The following is a 25,564-nucleotide window of genomic DNA, read 5'->3' on the forward strand; positions in this document are numbered from 1 at the left end:
GTTTAATAAACAGCAAACACATTATTTGAAATCAGTTTGCCGCCTGAAAAATCAATTAGGTTGATTTATTACTTATTTACAAAATATTACCAACTAAAAATTATGTTAGTTAATTCATGACTCTGTTTAATGAAAGATAAGCATTTTGTGGGAGTTTATGGAAGTCAACTTTGTATTTGGTTTTCAACCCCACACTGTGTGGAATAAGAGGCTACAGAGCTTTTGAAAAATTCAGATGCTGACATCACAGATATCCAATACCTTGAGAGCAGCAACAAAATAAAGCAATAGAAATATGATAAAAGTGAAGAGGTGCAGAGAAATTAAGGCATGTCAGCATAACATGAGCAAAGTTATTTTTTTCCTCACCAAACACATCAGCTAAGAATAAATGCCATCAAGTCATCACAAATGCCTTTACCATCACAAGGAAAAATTTAAATGAAAAAAAAAAGGCGGGATGAAAAAGGCAAATCCCATCCAACCAAACCCACTCTGACACAGCTCCTGAACCTCTCAACATGAAAAACGGAAGACATGAAGATCAGGAATATAAGGGCACGTATCTTTATGGGGACATTTAAGAAGGTAAGTACATTTAAGTAACAAAAAGCGTTGAGCCAAAGCTCTGAATCCGCTGTTTGGATACGCATTCAGAAGTGGTGTCATTAGCTCAGTTCAGCTTAATCCTCCTTCATAATAATGCGCTTTAAACTTTACACCTTAAGTTAATCCATCTTAAGTTCCCCGAGTGTCTCCTTACAGGCTTAAAGTAATGCCCAGCTCACATTTTGTCTGACCTTTCCCGCAGCCCTCTGGATGGGCAGGGAGTCCAGCCATTCCCACTGCAGCCACCAGACATTCCCACTGTTACCAGCCATTCCCACTGCTGCCACCAGCCATTCCCACTTCTGCCACCAGCCAATCCCACTGCTGCCACCTGCCTGTTTCCACTGCTCTGCCCAGTTGCCACTGGAGCCACCCAGCTACAACAGATATGTAGGATTTGACCAGTCCCCCCAGGAGAGCAGGAATGGTTTGAGACGTTTAAGACAAGGCATCCTAAATACCAAAGCAGCCATATATCTCACAATACCCTTATGTGATCTCCACAGAAACCAGGCAGCCACATCAGAACCTGTGAAACTACAGGCAGGCTGAAGAGAAACAGCTTGTTATGAATAAGTAACTCATCATTTATGAAGTCATCATGAAGCCCAGTATCGTAAATCTCCTCGCTGAGGATGGAAACTGCAACTCAACTGACCGTAACCAAAAAGAGGAACCCACACAGCAAGAAATATTCACTGACAGGCGAAACTCAGCCCCAAACCAAACCTGATACCAGGTTTTATTTACTTTCTCATGGGTACTATTCAAAGCTGCAGCTCAAGGCATCTTCCCAAACTAGACAGAGAAGTGAATAAAGGGAAAGCTGTGGTGGGTGTGTTGAGGTTTCATCAGGACTTAAGTGACTTCCTGATAATCTCAAGAAAAGACTGGCCAAGGCATCCCTTTTCAGAGCACCTCAGAGGAACAAAAATGCACCTGAGTTAGTCCCTAGGCCTCTGCAGCCCAGAAAAGACTTAGGAAAAGACCAATAAATATTTGTAGCAAAACTCTCATGCCAAAGATAGTTTTTGTGTCTTCTGATTTCACACTTTTTACCACTGTAAGAACCATTTCCAATTTTATAACCAAGGGCCTGTCCCTTGCTAGACTAAAACCCATATCCATTTGAAGGTTGCCCACCAATAAAATTGATTTTAGGCACCTTCAGAAAGCACTTCTCACTGTAGCAAAACCAAAACAAACAACCAATCAAACAAATTCAGCCCAACAAGAAAACCTGCCAAAGGCCTGAAAGTCAAAACCTGTTTGGAAGCCTCCAAAACCAAGGCATGCTTTCCCTCATGCCAAAAGAAGTCAGTTTGAACTTGACAGAGAGAGGAGTAAAAACATCACCAGACACCTTGAGGGCAAGGCAGAGCTACTGAGGATAAAGAGGAAAAAAGACTAGGGCATGGGACTACAGAAACCCCTGCTCAGTGGCTCAAACCCTCTAATCATAAAAAGCCCTTGGCCCGAATTATTTTACCTGCCTTAGGAAGGCATTCTGACTGAAAAAAGTTTTGAGGTTCTTGGGGAAAGAAAAAAATAAACATATTATTGTCACAACACTTAACTGTCTCTTGAGGGAGTATTCCACTCCAACAGTGGTGACAGAATGCCACTACCTGAATAAATTCTTCCATGCACAGGGGCAGGAAACACTGAGCATCTCTCTGCTCAATGGACTGCACCCAGACATCTGTGTCCCATCTTGAAGCCATTAAAAATGCCACTGAAGTCACCCATACTGGAGCAGCCTCATTAAGTTAACACACTGATCAAAATCCAAACCAAAATGCATGCAGGATTCAGGCAAAATTCAATTATGACTTTTCATTCAGTACTTATTTTTTATTCAGCACTTTCTAATCTCTGCTTAGTCTGCAAGCCACAGCAGAAAGATACAAAACCTCTTCCCTTCAACACTTTGCCTTCGACTCCTAAAGCAAAGCTTTAGAGTCATCTCCTTCCAAGGAGGCAAAAATGCCTATTACTTTGCACCAAATTGGGCACTGCCAAACCCAGGACAAAATAGTGACTGGACCCAGGACCACCAGCATGAACACTGATAATCAGACAAGGAAGACAGCTTCACATTAAAACAGATCTACAGACATTAAGCTGCTATTTTTTGGCCTTTAGCCACCCAGGCAATTGGCAATTTTTAAATTCAACTCGGCAATTTTAAACTGAACTTACAGAAGTCGAGTCTGAAAATTAGTTTTCTCACAAGAAAATCATCATGCTGACCCTAGAGAATACCATCCCGGGTAAGCAATACTAAGGAATTTAGAGCTGCTTTAAAAGTTCCAGCCAAGTGTCCTCCTGTTATATGCCTATCAACAAAGGAATTGGCAATAGCCCATGGATAATGATTGCCAAAGGAGAGTTTCAGCTCTCAATCACTAGCAGAGAACTTTTGATAAAATCCAACTTAATAATCACCCAGTTATGTAACCCTAAAATCCTAAGCACATCAATAGCAAAAAACCCCAAGTATATGCTGGTATTAACAGTTAATTATGCACTTAGGAGAATGCTGATACCAAATACTCTCTTTTGGTTTGCATTTGCATTTCAAAAGAGACAAATCACAGTTTTAAATGAGAAAATACATAATTATGCCTTTACCAAAATGCTTTTTCAATAACACATTCAATAAGTGATGATAATGTACACATGGCAATAAATACCCCACTTCAAAGTTCATCAGAGAAAGGTACTGAGAGCCAGAAAAGGTGCCCATTTGGTATTGTTTTATACACCCATTCTGCCAGGGCTCATTGTCACTTGCACTGGTTCATCAACAAAATTACTGCTATATTCCACATGCAGCAGCAATTCTCCTTTTATGCCAACAATGCCTCAAAAATTAAGACTTTGCTCATGCTGTCACGCAAAGCCTGGCATTTTCTGGAAGTCGACTGAGGCACGTCTTCCTCTCATGCCAGTTTAGAAAAACGACTTCCTAATTTTTCTTTCGCTCATATTAACTCTAGAGGGGAAGTAGCAGAAGCAAGCACTGTGCATGTGAGAGACATTTGGAGATGCCAGCAAACAGCTCATCGTGTGCAGAAGATTAAAGCAGCACCACATTCAGACACAATGTGCAAGGTTTGCAAGGAACAAACCTCTGTTCTAAGACATTGACAGAAGTGAGAGGAAACCCTTCCAAAATGGTTGTGGATGTCCCAAAATCATGCTGAGACAATACAAGGTCTATGCTAAATGTAAAGTCATTGGACAAGTCTTCGTACTAAAGTCGTAAAAACTAACGCTCAAATTCTTTTGAACCCATCACAAGCTGGAAATCTGCCAGAACATCCACTGGGCCAACTGATGAGCAAGATGAAAATGAAGCATTTGAGAAAGATCAGAAAAGTTAAATAAAATCTTTGCATCAGTGCTCTCTGTAGAGGAGCCCAGTAAGGGCTCTCCCTTTTCAGTAAGCAAGTGTGAGAAATAGTTTCAGATTCAAGTGTGAGTAGAAGAGGGTTTATAAGGAAAAAAAAAAAAAATACAGTAAAATGAATAGTTATAAATCACCAAGACCAGATGGCATCCATCCACGAGCTGTAAAGCAACTTAAATACGGAATTGCTGAACTACTAACTGTGCTGTGTAGCTTATTGCTTAAATTGCCCTTATAAAAGTCGTGGAAGGCGACAAACGTGACTGATTTCTTAAAATGGGTCTGAGAGCAGGAAGCAAGCACTGGAGACCAGAGGCTAGTAAGCTCCAGTTCTATATCAAGCAAAACCATTGAAAGAGGAGCATGAATTGATAAATAAACATGCTGTAAGGGAAGAAAGTCAGCACAGCTCTGGTGGAGAGGTTATGTCTCACGAATCTGAGAGGGCACTCTGGCGATAGCACGAGGATGCTCCGGTGGATCCGGGCGACGTCTGCACGATGGAAATGCTTTGCACATGCCAGGTCTAGCTGCATCCCACAGCCATATGGGGTGAGACCTAAGCAAACACCAACCCTCTCCCACTCCTCCTCTCCCTTGCCCTGGTTTCCACACAAAGGAAACTGGGGCATGCAGCTTGGGTATGGGCTCTAATAAATTCTGTCAGCGTGCCAGCGTGGGTAATTACTGGTCTAGGACCTGCACAATGCCTTGCATCAGGAGGTATGGAAAGGTGCAATCACGGCAGGGTTGGATTTTAAAGCTATTAAAAAGATCTCCTGGAAGCTCTTAAAGACAGCTTGGGGATAAGGAGGTTGTCTCTTTGTGGATTATTAGCAGCTTAAAAATAAGAGACCAAGGGTCATAACAAATGGACATCTCTCACAAGTAATGGAGGTTACCAGGGAAGTCTCACAGAGCTGGGGCCTGGGCTGAGAACTGTGCTCATACATCATATGAGAAAAATCAGACCTCTGGAGGTGACAGAGCTTGCTGATGGCTCCAGACGATGAAATGAAGAGCTGCCTGTGAAAGACTGCTGAAAAATCCTGCAAGTCTGTGGGGCTGGCTGACAAAATGGAAGGTGAAAGTCACTGGACAATGCAGACAGTATAACGATCTCTCACCATACATACAAAATAAGAAACATCACACAATAAAGAGTCCTAGGTGTAACTTAGGACAGGTTTTTTGGGCTTCTGCCTTTTGAAAATGCTATCTCAGTGTTCATCAGAAAAAAGCAAAGATGTGAGAGAAGAGTTGAGAGCAAGACAGAAATTGTAATTTTGCTGCTACATCCACTGTGCTCTAAATCTAGTGTGTCAGTCTGGTCTCCTTCCAAAATTAATACAAAGCATGAGAGGAGGAGCTGAGGATGGCCAGGGACAGCACACAACTAGCAGATATATACAAGGGGAGGTCAAACTGACTCACTGGTTCTTCAGCTCACAGAAGAAACAACAGGATTTGATGGAGATCTAAGTGATAGATGGCATGCATGGGATGAGAAGGATTATATCCACTATTACTGCAAACACAGGAATGAAGTGGCACTCCATTAAATTATCAGCCACCTGCTTTAGAAACATCTCCAACAAACAAATATGCATAGTTAAATTGCAGAAGCAACTGCCACGGAACATTTTAGATGTCAAGATTATAAATGTATTCAAAGAGGCAAATTCACAGAGAAAGACACAGAAGGGTTATTAAGCACAACTGTCCAAATGCAATCTCACATCCAGAAAGTACCTAAGTAATTGCCTGAATGGGCAAATGAAGAAGTCCCTTGTCCTGATCTTAAACTTTCTCTGGCCAATTTAAAGGATGACAAACTCTGTTAGAGGGACAGTTTCTGACATTTCCCCATTCTCACAGATCTCCGTGAATCTACAGCATCTCCTGTTTTCCTTTAAAGCTTCACAGTTTGAAGCAAAACACTTCAGAAATTTATGAAGTGTTCAGAGATAGAGGCATTAAAAGGCAGAGCCTTTAGAAATTTATGCAAAGAAACTGAATCTATTGCTTTGCCCAACCAATGACCTGCTTATAAAGAAAACAAGCCCAAAATAAAGACTTGGAAAATCTAGCTGAAGCATGTTACATCTATTATGTACAGGTATGACAGCAGTTTTCCAAAATTTCTTTTTTTTTGTCTGCACTACTGTCGGGTAGGTATGTAACAAAATCCCTTTATGTACTCCTCTGGATGGGAACTGAGCCACACTTTATGAAAAAGTAAATAGTAGTAACAATGTATATTAAAAATTTACTGATGAAGATATTCACTTTTCATTGCAATGACGCTTTGCATAAATTCAGTATTCCTCACTAAAATACATGCAAGCAAAAACCATGCAGGGAGGATCACCAAGGAGTGCTTGCTGACCTTTTAACAAGCCCAGTGACTGCACAAACAATTTATCAGCAAATATGAGCACTGACAACTCTTACCAACTCTGGTTGTGGCAATAATAATTGAAAATGAGGGATTTGGAGGCTGCCTGATGACAGAGATTACAAAAATGTACCTAAATTTAGGAACTACAGGATTAGCAGATTGCAAGGGAAGACAAAAGGGTTAACAGCCATCACTCTGCCAAACATAAAAGCAAAAAAGTAATCATTTAAACAATGAGTGAAGTTTCTTATTGGCTTTATCACCATTCACAGATTATCTAACTAATTATCCCCCCCAAGCCCTGAGGTATATGAGGTTAAATAAATAAATTTTTTAAAAAAGGTGATTTTAAATATTCAGCTTATTTTATTACATTTATCTTCCTGCTGTTACCATAGAAATGAGAACACCAGGAAGACTTACAGGCTTCAGCACGGAAAGGGCACAGAGAAGCTCCTGCATCCCTGCACTGCCTTACACAACACCAAATCCTAATGGTCCCAGCTTCCACTGGCACATTATGAGGGAGTTTAGGAATGTAATGAAAATGTAATTTACTAAGAAAATGCACATAATTATTAAATGAAGATTTTTTTAATACAATCTTAGCTGTTTCACTTGAGCTACATAGTAATCCTTAATTTAATTTTATGGCTTTCCTCAATGTTACAAAATCCTCTGCCCATCCACATCCCGTGACAATGCTAGCACAGAAACTTCCCAGAAATCCCCTTCCTACTGCTGTTTTTCCTGCTCCTCTCTACCTCATTTGCTCTACCTCAACTGTCTCTTTGAAAATTGTATTCTCTGTTGTTCATCTATTGCCAGCATCAACCTCAGTCTCCTTCTAAATTTGAAAACTTCACGCTTGGGGCAATTACCAAAGGCATAGCATGGGAAGTGCTTGCAATTCTCCCTTTTTATTTTACTGGGAGCAAAATCTTATGCTTTAAAGGATCTGTTTATATCAATTTGTAGTAAACTTTGTTAATTACATATATAGTACATATTTTTTAAAAATTTAAAAATAAATATATATCCATCACTACATTCTGCTCTTAATATTTTGTACATAATATGAAGTAAAGTGCAGTCTCTATTGAAATGTTTTTACTGTAAGGACTGGGCTGCATATTATCTAATACAATAATTTCAGAGATGGAAAAATGACAAAACTGATCCAAACGGTTGTGAAAGCTGGCTCTGGTTTTAAACTCAGTTTTTCAAGTTCAATAATTTTTGGTACCTTATACAATGCCTAGTGCTGGTTTTCATTAGGCAAACCCTCAAATCCTTGACTAGGGTAAAAAACCAACGACAGCACGAAGTGCAATGGCCAGGAAATTCAGAACCTGCACACTTCTGCACCTGTGATTTATTCTTTCTGCCGTGGATGACAAACTGAGAAAAATCAAAGGAGCAAGAAAACACACAGCACATTAGTCATGCAGTGCATTTGCAAAATACTGTTGAAATATTGATGCTGTACTTTAACAAACTAAAGTGTCTCCACACAGTGTGTCTCAGCATCACTGAACTCTCTCAGTATCCCACATCACTGCTATTTTACAGCCAGGTAAGGCTGGAATTGTAAATAAGATAATTTGGGCAGATTTGTTAAAAACAGGAAATGATTTTGAAATTTCAGTCTTTTCAGAAGTAGCTGCAGATTCAGAAAACTACAGAGATACAATGTTAAACATAAAAGCAAAAAAATAAATCAAGACCTGTGGGGAATTCCAGGGTGGGGTTGTCCCTCTGGGGCTTTTATGCCAGCACAAACCAATATCTAGAGGAGGAGCACGGCTTGAGTTTTAATATTCATCATCAATGCCATTAACTGTGTTTTTGCCTTAAGGAGAAATAAGAAGCCACCATGCATCTTCCTTAGGGGAAGGAATGGATAAGCAGTACAGCTTGCCACGAGGGATGCAGTTCTGGCTTCCAGCTGGGAGGAGGAGATGTGCTGGGAGCACGAGCCATGGCCCCAAAGGCCGCCCGTGTCCCACCGCTCCCACTGGTTTCCCACGTTGTGTGAGTGAGGATCCCTGCCATTCCGTGTCTTGGCTCCTGCTGGGTTTCTGTTGGCAGTGCTGAACTTGTAAATGCTTTTTATTCCTTCCTGAGCCTCTGAAAGTTTGCCAGCCAATGCCCTGACTTAATGTATGGGTGGAAGCAGATACCTGGGATGTTGTCACCAGTAGCCGGCGGACAGCAACTGCCTGAGCCCGTTAAAACCTGAGCAAAAAGGAGCATCCCTTGCCTTTCTCTGGAATTCAGGCATCTGACTTCTGCACTGCAAAGACACAAAAACTCCTACTTTTGAAAGGCTGGGCTCATTTCTTGTAGACATGAACTGTCACACCATCTCTTTTCAAAAATGTTGAGGACTTTTCCCTCAAAAGGGCACAGCCAGGGAAAGAGTCATGGTAGCCTTTAGTTCTATGATTAATTCAGCCAGTAAAGGAAAAAGCAATGGAAGTTGCAACTAACTGCTCTACCTTCCAGAACCATGCCTTAGAAATCCTGTTTAAGGCTGCTCCCTGTAGTAAAGAGTATTTTGCAGAGTTTCAGCCAGAATCCCTGAAAATAAGCTGGTGTTACAAACCACAGGGTTTTGTACATCCTTTGCTTTGTTCTTGCACCCATTCCAACCAGCACTACTTGGTTTTCTGCCTTCAGTTGTGTATGATTTTACCCATTTAATGCTCTGGACTTAGATTATCCACACACGTGTGCCTGTCTCAGGTTGAATTAGATTAGAAAATTTTAGCTAAAGTCTTTGGTTAAATCTTAAAAAGAAATTTTCTCCCTCCCTTGAGTGAAACAAAACCTTTTTTTAATTGTTCTTTTCTTGCAAGATTTTTGTTACTTTTGCAGGAGGAACCTGAAAAGTCTCAGAGCTTAGGGCTTGAATTAGGGACAGTCTTTTCCCATGTCTTAAGAAAATCTTCCCCATTAATATCTCTGTTCTCCCAGATCCCTATATCCATTCAAGGTAAGGCTTCCTCAGTGACAACAAATGAAGAAAAACCTCCTAGGGTCTCTCACTACATAATCCTTACATCTCATCCAAACTGATCAAAGGAGTCACATGGGAAAAATATTATGGGATAGTATAATTTAAGGTTTTTGTTAAGGATACAGTCTTCAAAGCATGTACCCAAAGGGCTTAAACAGTGATTTTGCAGACCACCTTAATTTTGGAGTTTTGCAACTTCTTGAATTTCAGTCTGCACACCCTACAAACATAACTACAGCACTTTTTGAATGTTATGCTATATGCAGCAGTCATTCTTTGAGAGTGTTTACCCTCAATACAAGTTATGTGGTACCACGTGTATCACGGTCTTCTAAAGATTTACTGTGGATTAAAACCAAAGCTGTATCTACAGAATATTAATTTTGATCACAGCTACTACGTTACAAAAGAAATGGATTAAAAAACTGCACATGCCATAACTTAAACAAACACAACACAAAACACCCTATTTTATGCCTCTTCTCAGACTGTTTTTTAGGCATTTCTGTGACAGGCTGAGCAGCCATTTCCTTATCCCTCAGTTAAAATCTTCGTGTTCAGTTAAGCCAAATTAAATCAATGGAATATATGCTTGAACCATAAAGACAAACAGTACACTTAATTAGATAGGTAGCATGACTAAATGAAGGCAGACAAATATTTCCAGCCTTCCACAAGCCTAACAGGAAATCAAACCACATATGAGTAGGGAGGCATTTTGCACTGTATTTATACAATCAAAACTACATTTAACAGCTATTAACAATACAGATCCTCATTTGTTATTGGCCTTGTTTACAGGCCTTCAGAACAAGAAAGAAAACAAGATCATATATCATGGCCCTCCAGAAACATTACAACTTCCTTTTATTCACAGTAGTTAAGAGTAAACGGAAAATTCATTTAACGTACAATAAAGCCACATAATTCCACTAATGCCAACCTCTACTTTCACTCATTTTCATTGAAGAAAATGCTGAACCCTCTGGGGCACCAAGGGCCTGGTCAAGGACATTGCTTATTTTTTCTTGTAGAGAAACAGGAAATGACCTCTCCAGACACAATATGAAGAAATACCAAGAAAATCTTGGCCAGGTGATAACAGAAATGAAACTCCCTCAAACCAGTAAAAGGAAAGGCATTGTAAAGCATCCCCTTTCATCCTGCATCAATTAATAAATGTCCTAAAATGCTAAGGGCAGTAAAAGACTCAAAGTTTCACCAAGTAAACCTCAAGGAGGTCTAATAAACTCTGTGGCAGAGAAACAAAGGCCAGTGCTTAAAATTATACAGCACATTTCCAAGTTCAAGGTACTCAAAAAGTAAAAGTAAGACCAGCCTTCAGGAATTTCAGAGCAAAGCTTCAAAGCACTTCATGAACAGGAATATGTATTGTATTTTATATTATGGGAATGGTTTCTACACTGAACTGTATTGTACAATTCCAGTAAGCAATCTCTGGCCTTACCTCAAAACTGGGAAAAGCACTGCATCTCTTAACTTAGAATCACAAAACAGTAGCTTGGGAGGGACCCTGGAGGTCTCAAGTCCAACCCCCTGTTCTCTCCACAGCTAATTTTGACATTGGAGCAGGCTGCTTGGGGCTTTGCCCAGTGAAGGCTTGGACATCATCCGGGACCGAGACTCCAAGGTCTGTCTGGGCACCTGCTCGGCTGATTCACCATCTTGCTAGGAAATGTCTTCTCCTGCTGACCAGGAGGCACTGTCTTGTTCCAAGCTTGGGATCACAAACTCTCATTCTTCCCCTGAGCACCTCCATGAAGAGCCACACTTCATCTTTTCTACAACTCATTAGGAAGCTGAAGGGTGCAATTAAATCCACATTGCATCATCAGGTCCCTCACCATCCCAGTCAGCCCTGACCACCTCGGCCATCCTCCACTGGCTCTCTGCCAGTTTCTCAACAACTTTACTTTGCCAGAGAGCCCTAAACTCAGACTCCAAATGCAGCCTCAACCATTTGAGTGGCAATGTGAGAGACTGGGAACAAATGCCTGCTGTGATGCCCAGTGAGTATGAAACACAAGCAAAGTGTGTGCGAAAGAAAACCCTTCACGTTCCAGAGATGTGTCCATCACTGTTTCAGAGTGAACACCAAATGTCCCACTCTTTCACCTCCAGGGAAATTTCTTGCCCTGATTACCTAGTTCAAAAGGCCCTGTACCCCTCTTACATCTCCTAGCAATTTTTTTCCTCTATTTATAAGCAATTTCTTCAAATCCTTCTCTCTGCAATGAGTATATTGCCAAATACACAGGAGACCAGACCACTAGCTCAGTTACATATCTGGTTTGGGATGTTTTAATTTTGCACTCCTTTTTGCAACTGGATCCCCGCCTCAACCTCAATATAATTCTACAGGCACCTATCTTCAAGGCTTGCAGCATAAAACTCTCAATTGATCTCAAATTCTCGAAGTTGCTTCTAGCTGCAGTAGAACAAGAGCAAGTAATGCACACACTTTTATTTGCAAGCAGGATTGATTTCTCTGTCCAATAAATTCTGACCCCCGACTGACTTTCTTGAGATGAGGGAAAGCTGCTTTTGTGTTTGAACTGTTAGTCAACATTCCCCCAAGAGACCTAAACTCTTCAAAGTTCACATTTTCACTTACCTCTAGCTACAAATACCTTTTTTTTTCCCTATGACAATTCTCTAATGTTCAAGTCATAATGGAGGTGCTTTCAACATGGAAAATGGCTGACACTACATTTTCGGCCACATGAAGTAAATCACCAGTTCCCCCTCTTAAAAAAAAACCCAAACCAAACAATCCTTGTTTGATATTGCTCACTGCTTTGGGACCCATCTCATACTTATTAATTATTTAGGGATTCCTAAATCAAAGACAGACTATTAAGATAGACAGGGACAAAGCATCTTTTCCAAGAAAAAGATTTCAGAATGCATCAGGAGATTAAGTGCTAAGTTATTTTTTTGTTAATTCTTTTCCCGTTTCGTGTTTTTTTTTCCCCAAGTGCACCCATATCCTATTGATTATATCTCCTTCTTACCTCTAAAAAAACCCCTCAACTTTCTGGGATAAGCAAATCATGCAAGCCCCCGTTTGACTGCCCGTGCATTCATTTAGATTTTTGACTTTACTGTCTTGTAATAAACACTAGGAGAATGGAACAGAAATTAAATTATAGTCATCAAAAGCAAAGCACTAAACACACACAAACATAAAATATGAAGGAACACATACTCAGACGGAATGGTTGATCCTTCTTTTTGTCTGAATGCATCATAAAAGAAGTTATGTTTCATTACTGAAAAAACATTTTGGCTTCTTTCACGGTTGCAAAAAAGGGTAATTAAGACTGTCAAGAAAACACATTGAACAGCTGTATATTGTTAACAAAAGCACCATTATATGACTGCTCTGAAAAACCCCAGTAATTTAAACATTCACATTTCCTAGAAGTTGGATATTTTTCCAAGCTCCAGTAGATACCAAAAAATGTTCTTTTCTATAAATTGTGGTTGTGTATCAGTCACATTTCAAACCAGTGGGATGGTCCCAGTTTGAGAACACATCCCCATACATAAGGAGAAGTGGACAGCAGTAATTAAAGCTTTGGCAATTGAAATGTGACTCATTGAAAAAAATTAAAACTTCAGCTGCTTTTTAAGCCACAATTAGCTGAAATTTTCTTAGACTGCGAGTATGCCTGAAAAACCAAATAAAGACAGCAATCCTTCCAGCCTGCACTGAAAAGAGCCATTAAGGAATACTTACTCATCGAAGATCAGGTCTGGAGCGAAATAGAGGAACTGGCTGTTTGTATGTTTGTACGACCTCCAACTCAAGGCAAACGATGACAGACACATCCATGAATACTGAATTAAAGTAATTTGGTCCTCGAGAGGCAAGTTTCTAAATCCTAGAGATCAAACCAGAAAATACCCATGAACTACAAGGGCTGGTCAAACCATCACCAAACACATAGCTTAGTACTTTTCCAGTATTCACTAACAAGAGCAACACTCCCAATTCGGAAAAAATAAAACTGTAATTTTTCATTCCAGTGACAAAACATGTTTTCTTCTTAAGAGGCTATTACTGAAAATGAAAGCTTTTTAAACATCAATCACAGGTATTTGAAACAAACTTTACATAAAATAAGAAAAACCCCAACTATCTTATCTCAGAGGTTCATCTCACACTCCCCAGTTGCTGGTTTTCTCAAAACAGTCCATGGATTAAAGATGCAATTTGCCAAGCAAATGTTTCTCTGAACTACAAGAAACAGTGAAGTGACATCTCAGCAGATGACTCACGGTCCTACCTGGAAGTATCTTCGCCCACTTCACCACCTGAATCATCTGCTTGCCAGCCAGGCGGTTTAGGGTGGAGAGCAGGTACTCCGCTGTGTCCGGCTTCGAGCTGTCGTATCCTGCATACACGATCTCTGGCTCAATGCTTTCAAGGATCTTCACAGGAGAGGGAGTAAGTGCTGGTGAGATAGCAGACATGTGGGGGACAAGTGCAGTGTTGACAGAGGGCTCGGTCACGGGCGCGATGTACGTCGTCCCTTCCTCGGGGCTCTGTGGGGGCGGCTGCTGCCGCTGCTGGGGCTGCTCCTCGTGCATCCCTTTCAATTTCCCCAACTTTTTGGACTTCCGGGCTGTGAACATGAGCAATGAGAAAACCAAGTCAGTACAGAAAGCCAGCAAAACCCTGGGCTTCTGGGCTTTATAGAGGAAAAGAAAGCCAAAGTATAATCTCAAAGCTCTTCAGTGAAACAGACGCAGGACCTTAAGAAATAATTCACTGCTGGCAGCATCGTCACACTGGAAAAAGGACCAAAAGACACCTCTAAGCTCATTTTCACTGCTTTACTGGATGTTTTTATATGTGACAGAATGTCCAGTATCTACCTCCATACAGACATGCATAAAACATCCTAGTTACTGTGGTCAGTGCCAACTAAACATTTCAGAACTGTAATCACTTATCACCTACAAGACTGCAATTCATCATCTGCATTGCATTGGTCATCAAAAGAAATCTGCACAATATTAGCAGACCCAGAGCCCTCCTAAGCTTTTGCCTCAACTTGAAATGTAGTCAATCCATTTTGAACAGCTCAAGTTACTCAAGTCCCCTTTCCTTTTGCTGCTTTGATATGTCTATAACAGCTTTACCCACTTCTCTTGAATATTTAAAGCTTAAATATTTATCCATTTAGAAGAAAAACTGAACTTCATGTAACACCTTTCTCACTGCTATCAACATGTCTCTAATGATTTGCCTTCCCTTTTCTTTTACTTTCCTTTTTTTTTTTCTTTAATTCTACCCATCCTATTTTCTTTACTAAGTGCTCTTAGAAGCCAGCAACGCTGCCGTGCTTTGACTCCTTGAAGAGAGGCCAGCCATTCCCTGTGGGCTGCATTCCCAACTTTGCCATAGCATGAGAAAAGAATTGGAATTAAAAATCAAGACAATTCTGTTAAAAAACCACACACAAAGAACCAAACAAAAAACCCATCATCACCCTTTTTGCAATAGGGGAATGTAACAACAACAACAAATAATCTTTAAAATCTTTAAAATCAATAAATAATGAACTATGTTTAAGTGTTTGCAGATCTTTCAGGGTAACTTCTCTCAAATGAAACCTTTCTTATATATCTGGACACATCCAAAACCCTTGTTTGGACTTTTATCTTCCTCTCTCTTGATTCTTACAACATTCCTTTTACTGCCATCAGTAAATACAAGCCTATCTCACTCCCACTTGGAATGCTATTGTAAATAGCTCCTTCCTAGTCCATATCCTTTCCCAAGTTTACCTCCTCAAGTTTCTTCTCATCATCAATTCCCCTCTTCTATCTTTCCTTAAATATAACCCCTTTTCTTCAGTTCCAGGATCCTTTCTGGACAACTTCCACCTCTCCACTTCCACTCTAGCTCAGCATGCCATGCCACTTCCTACTGGGATGCTTCCAAAGCTTGCTCTATGCGCCTGTTCCTGCTCCTCTTATTTACAGTGCAGGAAACTCCCCAGTGAGACCCACAGAACCACCTCATTACTCTTGTACAAATCAGTGTTTTAAGAAATCCCCTTCAACAGCAGTGCTGCTGCTGCCCTCAGATCATTTCTGGTGACAGCAGCCATGAATATGTCGCCGTTTCCTGGACGCTGGGGCTGCCTGCCCAGAGCCAGTGGCTGGGAATGAGCGAGGCAGGATACAGACACCCAGGGGCCAGCACAATGCACACCCAAGTGCAACAATAGCCCTTGTTTTCAACACTTCCTTGCTGGGACAGTACCTTGAACTCAGAGGAGATGGTTCATCCCAAGATTCAACAGAAAAAATTATTTATTAGGGTGAACACGAGGCACTGCTACAGAAAACAGTGATGTTACTACTCAAACGTAAGATCTTTAAGGTGCCCAAAGAGATGCTCCTTGACTATGGCATTCAAAAGGTAAAAATAAAATTCCCTGCTACTGTAGCACATCCTGCACAGAGCAGGGAGTCCAAAATCCCAACATCAGTTTGTAGTCATTTCCATCACACCATGAAGGATCTTCCTGGCTGATCTCAGTGCACAAGACCCTCAGATAGCCTACAGAGAACTTCAGAGATCTTTGTTTAACTTTTATCACTTTCGCTTCTGAGAGCTGGAGGAAATTAGGTGAAGGAAATTAATTTCATTGATTCGTTTCAGGATGTATGTCTCTGGTTTTGAGAATTCCTTATTTCCTCCATGCTTGCAGACATACAGACCAAGTGAGGCAAGTTGAATTTTTTTAATAAAAGGATTGAATATGCAAATAAAAATGTACTGCTCCTAATAAAATGTAAAGTTCTTTTCTTCAGCTAATCACATCTATGCAAAAGCCTCCTAATTACCAAAAGCATTAGCACAGGCTACACAGGAATAGCTGTCCATTTGAAGTTACAAGGAAGAGGTGAGACAAGTATTTGTCAGCAAAGGTTTCACTGCAGCTTAATCTGTCTCAAGACACAAGAATTGTGAGAAGATCCTTCTGTAAGTCTGTTCAAATCCTATTTCTTACTTTTCTATTATGAAGTTCTTAAAAAACTCATTCAAACAATGAAGCACAACCGAAGGATTTTTTTATCCTATGGTGTATCAAGCTACATGGATGCAACATCCATTCTTCAAGATGTCATTTTCAACTCTAGTACCCAAAAACCCATTTTACAAAGCAGCAGCTGATCATTTTGTTAAACAAGCATTTTCCTCACTCTACAAAATAAAAGAGAGGGAGTTATAGGCAAAGCAGACAACCCTGGAAAGTTCAGCCCTGAAGAGGAAATGAAAATGCAGTTGTTCCTCATGTGGTGCAGTTGCACCTACATGACGATGTCCTGGTGAAATCACTGTGAGCACTGAATATAGTTTGCATTTATCTTAGAAAGACAAAGTTGGACTTACAGATTTTTCAACAAAATAAAACCCAAAAGCAAAGCAATGATGAGCAAGCTCAGCTGAATGTCTGATAATGAGTTAACAGAGCCACTGGACACTGAAAACAGAGTTCAAAAATAAGCCTGAAGAGATAGAGATTAGTGCTTGCTGCTACTATTAATTAAGTTTTTCAGGCACTATTTTTTTTTTCTATTATCAAAACAGGACCAAAAAAAGAGAACTCTACACATTTTTCATGTTTACAGAGGCAAAAAAATGCATTTGCACCATAACTACACCAGAATAAAAAAAAAGTGTTGGCTTACCACTCCATCAAGTATCTTGCAGCACAGATAACTGATAACATACTTAAGACATAAGTTTTGTATGTTCCATTCTCCAAGAGTTTTTTATTAAAAGAAAAAAAATTCTTCCACGTATAAAACTGGCATAAAAATGTGTTTTAGTTTCATTTTCTTCCATTATAATGCCTTTAAAATGAAGCTGAGAAAAACATTACTGCTTGACAGTCATGTTTACAGTGAAGAAAACTGTATTTTTCATTTGGCTCTATGCCAGCACTGTAGCTCAACTGGTTTGGTAACTCCCACAGAAACCAACAAGTAAAGATTAAATACAAACTGAGCAGTACATACTCCAAGGCGCTCTTTAAAAGCTGTTTTTCACATCTGCTCTCTCACTCCAATACCAGCTACAAAACCAACTAAGCCACCTCTGAAATGGAGAGCAAAAGCCACACTCATCAGGATTACTCTCTGAAAACGCTCAAGAAATCCCTGGCTCTCCCCAGTGACCAGGGGATGGAGCCAGCGTAGGGCATTTCCAGCGACAAAGCTGAAGTCTGAAGCCTGTCTGGGGTTTGGACAAGGGTTTCATCCAGATAGCTGTGTAGCAGTGACTGCAGGACTTCTTGCCGTCCTGTTCAGTGTTATTGCAGCCAGAATATCATATTATAATTCTCCTATTTTTCAATCACCTGAGACAGAGCAATAGATGAAGAAAAACAAACAATAGAGAAAGACACTGCAGATATACCAGAGGTTAAAATCTCAAATATCTGTCATGACTTTTGTTGAGTATTTTAGGTGGTCCTTATGCTCCAATTAAAAGAAATGAGGCGTAACATTTGAAAAGTCACAAACCTGGATTTTAAAAAGGCACTTCCAACAGCCATTCTCTGTAGCTCTAACAATAAATAGTGGAACAAATAAGATGCAAGTCAGCTGGACAGCTGGTTCCTTAGTATTGACCCCTCACATGGAAGTCTCCCGTCCCAAAACTGAAACAGGGATCCTGCCATCTCAGGATGGAAGTTTTTGTGCCATCTGTGAAATGCTGAGTAGGTTTCTAGTCATCTGCAACAGGGAATGCTACTCTAGGTCCAACAACATGACGTTTATCTGGATGTGGCCCTATTGTACAGTGGCTTTGGAATACAAATTAACAGGAACATCAGCTACAAATTATAGCATTCCTTATTTTTAAGGATAAAGCTTGAGTGTTTAGGGTAGCCACAAGGTAGGTAAACTACTATACTCTTTTTTAAAATATCACAGTAAATTTACGCATGCTATACAATTTGGATCTAGAGGGAGATAATTCATGTAGATAATATACATTATATACTCCCTTGATGCCCAGGGAAAATAAAAAAATTAAATTATGGACTCCACACACCCAATCACTATTTTTCACAGGCTCAAAATTAATAACTTTCATCACATTTCTGTTAAAAAAAGGGGATCCAGAAATGTCGAAGAACAAAATGTTTTTAATAGTAGATAAGCCCCCATAAATATTATTATTTAATTCAGTAGATTTCTAAGAGAGTAGTATCTTGTTTGTAGAATTGTACTAGTGTTCAAATTTAGAAGATGAACAATGTAAAAAGCTCTGCAGATTCACGCTCACTTCCAGTACTCTGAAAGTAAAAAAAGTAAGCCAAGTCTGAAGTTAGAAAATAAGCTGTAGTTCTATGTAGGGTGAATCACAAGACTTGTGATGACAATCCCCTAGAATCTATATTTATTTTTTCTTAAAGATGATATTCAGAGCTTGCCTTGATGTCCATCAGAAAATAATTTACTGTTTGTATACCTAAAGTCACAATTTAGAGGACTAAGATCTTTATTTAATCACATCTGTAAAGCTCTGCCAGAGCCAGGACCAAGCTGATCCTGACCAAACAGATCTTTATTATATTCTATGCATGTTTGAACCCATAGGGGATATCAAAAGCACATTATAAAAACATATGCTACCTCTAGTATAAAGCCTCTCAGTGGAGAGAGAGGGGAAACCAGAATGGACACAGCAGAGGACACAAAAAGTGGTGGATGTTTAAAAAGATGTAAAGAAGAAGAGAAAGCAGCAATTGAAGTAAATATACAAAATATAAAAGACAAGGCAGGGGAGGTGCAAATCACTACATGCACTTCAGACGAGGTATAATTTGGGATTATTTCTAAGTGTGTGCTGTACCACTAGCGGTCTAGGCAGCCTGAGGGTGGACAATATGCTGCAAAACAAACTCACTGTGGCCACCTGTAACTCTGTACCCAAGCCAGTGAACACCTGCATTTCAAACACTTGGGCTCCTCCACTGAGCTCCAGTGCCCAAGCTCCACACCTGAGCTCCAACCACCATCTCCTGCCCAGCCTCCACAGCTGCCAGCTTTCTCCCTTCCACCCCATGCCAAATGCTTCAGGATTTCCCTGCACACCCTGCCACAACCACCTCCCTCTGCTCTCCAAAACCAACCTCCAGGACCTTGCTGCACCACAGTTACCAAAGGTGCCAATTCTCCCCCCGAGGCAGCTCTGACTCAAGGCAGATTCTTCTCTAAGCCCGCACTCAGCGCCTCCACCTTTGTACAGATAAATGCTCCATCAAAATGACACTCTTCTCTCCTCTGAATCTTTTCATCATGTTTGCCTGGTGACTTTGCCTCACTTACTTCAATGAGCTGACATCTGTTCTCATTAGCTATTTTACTGCTACCACAAATAGTGTTTTCCCTTCCCCCAAATCTGTTGTATCTTGACATGAAAATTTTGAGCTATCTTGGTACAGACGTTTTTTCACTTAGTTGTCTAGCACAATAGGAATGAGATTTTGCTGAGAATTTTCTAGACAATAATACAGACTTCATATATACACACACATATGCCTGGGAATGCATGGAATAAAGTGAAAAGCAGCAATGCAAACGAGATCTTACAGCATTATTCCATTTTCCCTGCAAAGTGCACTCAAGCATGCTTCTTTTCTTCCAGAAACACAAAAGGAAAAACAAAGATAGGACCCTAAAGCTTCCATAAAACCCATTGCCCAATTTGGGAAGCAAAACACTGATTTTCAGATAGCTCCAGAAGATGAAGAACCTCTAAATGTGACCCCAAGTGTTAGAATCACAGAATATCCTGAGCTGGAAGGAGCCCACAAGGATCCACGAGTCCAACTCCTGTTGTGCCATGTGTGAGAGGAAGGATCAGGTACAAATCTGGGAGGCCCACAGGCAAGCAGATGAGTCACTGCTTTAACTGGAGAGACCAAGGGGAGGAAGCAAACCAAAAGCAGCTCCTGAAGCAGGGACAACTTGTACAGGGACTTAAAAGGAGAGCACAAAATTACTTTATCATGTAAGACACACTGCCAAAAGGACTCGACTCTTGCAGAGCAGAGGCCTTTCAAGGCTGATTTCTGCAGCAGTGTTTGGGATATGCTGAAGAGACCCAGTAGTCTGTCTAAATATGCAAAGAAAGCAAGACTGCAGCTGGTAAGGAAGAAAACAAAGGTCCTGACTTCACATGGCAAAATAAATTTTAAAATCTGTTTCTGACAGCTGTGACCCAGAGGAGAAAGTGATAGAGAACGCTATCACTTGCTGTTGAGCCTAAGGAATCAGCAGTCTAATTAACAAAGCAAAGAAAATTTCCTAATTTCTTATTCTCCACTGGAAGAGAGAAGTTTTTACTAGACAAGAAGCTCCAATCTAATGATTGAATTCAGTGGAATGAAATGGAAGGCATAACTGAAACAATGACATAGTCTGACATACTGTTTACTAATTAATAAATAACACTTAAATCTGACATGATTGGACAGCTTAAAGACAAGGAGTAAACATGCATGAAGTCTGATCTATGGAAATGTCACATTTTATTTGCCTTTGGTCAGACCCTGCAAAGAGCCAGGACCATCCATAAGTGCAATTCTTATTTACATCTGGATTCTGGTTTACATCTGGATGCCAAAAAGGGAGGTACAACACAGACAGAAGAAAGAGCTTGTGATGCACATTTTAACAGTAGTTGTATACTAGTTTCATTATGTTCATCTGGATGTATTTTGGTTCCTTATTCTAGGTGGATTTAGACTCCTAATAAAACAGACTGCAACTAGGTAAATATTACTTTGGTTACTTATAGAACAACCTCAGAAATGTTTGCATTTTGCTTTGTTTAGAACAGATTCTAATAAATGATGCAGTGCAATGCTGCTGGAGCACAGGCCTGTAAAGCACAGAAACAATATATCTGAAGCAGTTTATCCAATTGCCTTGAGCAGGATCAACCGAACTTTGCCCAACTGAGTACATTATTAATCTCCAAAAAAGAGAATTCTACAATATCCCACGACTATCGAACCACTCAGTGTTCTCCCAACACCTCACCTCCAACGTTGCATCATTTTTTTCTGCAGTAAAGTTGATTGCTCCCCATCATTCCCCCAGTGGCCAAAAAGAACAACTTATCATTCTTGTCCTCTTTTACACCACTTTTTGAATTGAAAGACTGGTATCATGACCTTCTTAAAGCCTCTCCATTCTACACTTAACATGAAATGAGTTTCTTTGACTCTGTTTCTTTTTTCTTTTCCAAAGCATCTTATTATCCTTGTTCTTCCCTGGACAGTCTCTAATCTGTACACACCTTTCTTCAGACACATGATATAAAATTACAGGAAGATTCAGTTTAGATCTTAAAGGAACCTTTCTAAATTTAAAGACCTGATGTGAAAAAACAGAACAGATTAAAAAGGGACACACTGGACAAGGCCCAGAAGACATGAGAGACCCGTCCTTCACAAAGGCACCATAGGTGCTGCAATCCCACCAACTGGCACAGGAACATACGTGACAATTTTGCAAGGCTGCCCCATCCCCACCACCCTGCCCAGAAGTGCTGAAACCAGACACAATCATCAGGCCCACACTTGCCAGCTCAGACAAGAAACAGAGTGATTCCTTGGCATCACACAAAACTTTGCCTATTTTTGCAACAATTTCACCTTGCTGACTTTAACTCATGATCATCACCCAACCGTGCTCTCCTTTCTTCCCTGCCGCCCCTCGGCAGCTGCTCTCAGGTATCCCATTTCCCCATGCCTCAACTTGCACTTCTCAACATCCCAGTCTGTACCAAAAATGCCATCACATTGGTTTCCAACACTGGAACTGAAGATCTGATCCAAATTTGTAGATATACATATTTACTCCTGACTTTGTTATGCATGTAATCATTAAAATTACTACTGGATCCTCAACAGGACTCTACTCCAGATGTCCTTTCAGTATGACAAGGAACCACTCTGGAAGAACACTATTCTGTGTAATTACATGCCCACTTCATGAGAAATCTCATGATATTTTAATGAAAAAACCACATTTTCCTCTGATTACACTTACGGCTCGAGATACTGAGCAGTGAAATGCAAACACCTGCAGGGAGGTGGCACCTCACACCAACGTTTGCACACAGCAGTTGTCTCAAAAATCCTCAGGTGAAAGCCCAGATCAAATCCTGTGTATTTTGAGGCCTGCCCCAAGGGTGAAGCTCAGGTTACCCACCTGTCTATCACGTGGGATGAGCACTGGGTAAGAGACAGAGGAATTAATCCCTTTTTTAAGTTGAGTTTCAGGCTAAGCATTCATGAAGAGACAGCGGACAGAAGTAACAAAAGAAAACCAAGATCCAAAGTGCATTTTACAGGAATATTTAGGTTGTCAGGGAAAATGTCTAACACATTTGCTTGTTTCTCAGCAATCCTCAAAGTGATAATTAAATGAAAAATAACAGTTTCATAGGGGTACTCCTCCCTGTGTGGGAACAACTTTCACCAAATGCCAATTAGTGGTTTCCTGTTAAAATCAAATCAAGCTGGTTTTGATAAAGCTTTTTAATGAGAAATGGCTAAAGTATGAAAATTTCCCCCCATATATATTGCATATCAAATCCCAAAATCACATAACACAATCTCACATCTAACATTTTTGGTATATAAAACTCTCTCTTGCACTTCTTCATTAATTTCAAAAGAAATGTATTTACTAAATATTTAAATCATCCAATAAACAAAGCCTTAAAAAAAAGTTTACAAAAGTAAATTATAATGTTGATGAAAGCCAATCTTAATCAGTCCTTTTCAGATGCTCCCAAAACTCATTTTTTACTGATTATTTATTCATTCTTCAAGCGTATGGCAAATTCAATAATTCTTGAGCTAGGAGTTGTCTACCAAATGCATCAGTGGTTTTGATTATTCTATTTGACATCAAATAAAGACAAGCAGTAAAATGTCAACAACAAATGCAAAGATGAGATCACCTACAACTCCAAGACACCTGTTGGAATGAAACATCAGCAGCTTGAACTGTGAGCATTGGTAATAATTTGATTAAAAAGAAAGTTAAGGATACTTTGGAGAACAGATTTTGACTGCACCAGACTGAGTACTCTTGGCTATGGTCGCTGGTTTCTGCCTTATGCCAAGCAACAAAGTTCCTCCCAAGACACCCATTCCCATCCAGCCTTCTGCAAGGCACTCCTCATCCAAGTCTTCTCTCTTGCTTTTATTTGGGTTGATACCCCATGTTCCATGTCTGTTACATGATTTATGTGCCCTCCATCCTTATCACAACACGATCAAACCCTGACAGACACTTACCATGTATAAAACTTCATATTTACATTGGAGACAAAGGCTCTCTCAACAAGTGCTTCAGAGTCCTTCAAAACCAAACTCTGCCATAGCACCTCTCATTCTATATCTTGAGTGCTCAGACTTCCACTCCATGCTAAAGAATGTTTCATTTTTGTTCTTGCTAGAACTAAGCTTTCTAAGTGTTGCCCTTCTCTTTGTGGTCTTTCTGGGCATGTCATTACCACACTCCCACTTGATTTATTTTTTTTTCTCCAAGCAACAAAAATTGTGAGATCCTTTGTCTCCTCATCTGTATGACTTCCATATCCCCAGTTATTATCAACACAGATTTCTGTCAAATGACCTTACTCCTAATACATTGAATGCTGCTGGTCTGTCCCTCATCTTCTAGAAATTATCTACCCCACTTCCAAGAACAGCAAAGCTACCTGTGAAATACGACTGGGCTGTTTATCTTCTGCAGTCATCTTGGCCATATTTTTCACCATCTAGTTCATGATTAGTCATTAAAAAAGAAAAAAGAGTATAGCCCTTTTAATCTCCTGCTTCAATAAATCACCCTGAACATTAGTGAAAACACTCTGTAGGTAATACCAACCATTCTCCAGGGTAATGGCAAATCCCTGCCATCACCCATTTGTATGATCTGGGAAAGCTGATGGCAGAGAACCACAAAAGCAGACAAATTCCCCAGCCCCAGTGTGCAGGAAAATGCATACTGGGTGGTTTAGAAACACTCCATCCAGTGCCTTCACCTTGCCTCCCTCTTTGTTAAACACCAGCTTCCTGCTGCTGTGTATTCCTAAGGCTTAAATGTGCCCAACGTTCCCTTCATCACCTGCTGGGAAATGTTCTTTCTACTGCCATTGGACTCCAAGGGCTGCTTTTTGAGCCAGGTATGCCTGCCACACCTCACACTTATTTTAGCAAAACACGGATACAAAAAATCGAGAGCCATACACTCGGGAATTGATGGGGAGAAAAAAGCAGAAAATAAGATCAATAACAAAAACCACAGTTCAGCATTGTGAGCCCACCCTACTTTGGCCACGGTTGTCACAAGCATGGCAAGTTAAATCTTCAAGCCCTGTTATTCAGGTGGAAATTCTGTGAAGCAACAGCTCGGTGAAAAGGACAAGTTCCTCCTGCTCCTACAGCTTCTCTCATGATAGGGAAGTGAGTAATGGAAACACATCATCACAAACCACAGGGGCAGGTTTCTAAAGGGTTCTGGTGACAACCAGCAGCTCTGGAAAAAGAGGAACAGGAGACAGGCAGGTTTTCACAGCAAAGACTATGCTTTTACTGTGAGGAAGAGTAAAAAGGATATGGACTTACAGCACTGTGGAAGGAAACTGTAATAATAATATCACTGTGGAAGTGATAATTTGGTGATTCAGGAAAAAACAAAGCATCACCAGGAACTGCACATAACAACTTTGAGAAATGCTGAAAATCTTCCTCTTAGAAAACTGTGATCCCCCATCTTGTGTTTTGAACCAAAGCAAGGCCCCATGTACAGAATGTGAAGCTCTGGGGAAAGAGCAGCCTCTGAGCCTGCACAGGGAGTGCTGGCTTTTTGCACAGCCAAAATCAGACAGCAGCCCCAGAGCCTGCGTGCACAGCAGCGCTGCAGGACACGAGGCAGGCTGGGACACACACTCCCAGCAGGAGCCCAGCAGGGATACAGCTCCCTTGCAAGGCTGGCAACCAAGGGTGCTGTGCCTTGAGTGGCACAC

General features: G+C 40.5%; 1 protein-coding gene across 5 annotated transcripts in view; it reads right to left on the reverse strand.

Moving 5' to 3' along the window:
- The window catches only part of NR3C2 (nuclear receptor subfamily 3 group C member 2), a 190,286-nt gene that overhangs the window by 17,845 nt on the left and 146,877 nt on the right, over positions 1 to 25,564 (reverse strand). For all 5 annotated transcript variants that reach the window (XM_030948082.1, XM_030948083.1, XM_030948084.1 and 2 more), the window contains exons 5-6: positions 13,761 to 14,099; positions 13,211 to 13,355 (exon numbers count right to left, since the gene is read on the reverse strand). In XM_030948082.1, the coding sequence (XP_030803942.1) occupies positions 13,211 to 13,355; positions 13,761 to 14,099 (484 nt within the window). The remainder of the gene's footprint in view (positions 1 to 13,210; positions 13,356 to 13,760; positions 14,100 to 25,564) is intronic.

This window comes from Camarhynchus parvulus, chromosome 4, assembly GCF_901933205.1.
Source record: "Camarhynchus parvulus chromosome 4, STF_HiC, whole genome shotgun sequence".
Lineage (NCBI taxonomy): Eukaryota > Metazoa > Chordata > Aves > Passeriformes > Thraupidae > Camarhynchus > Camarhynchus parvulus.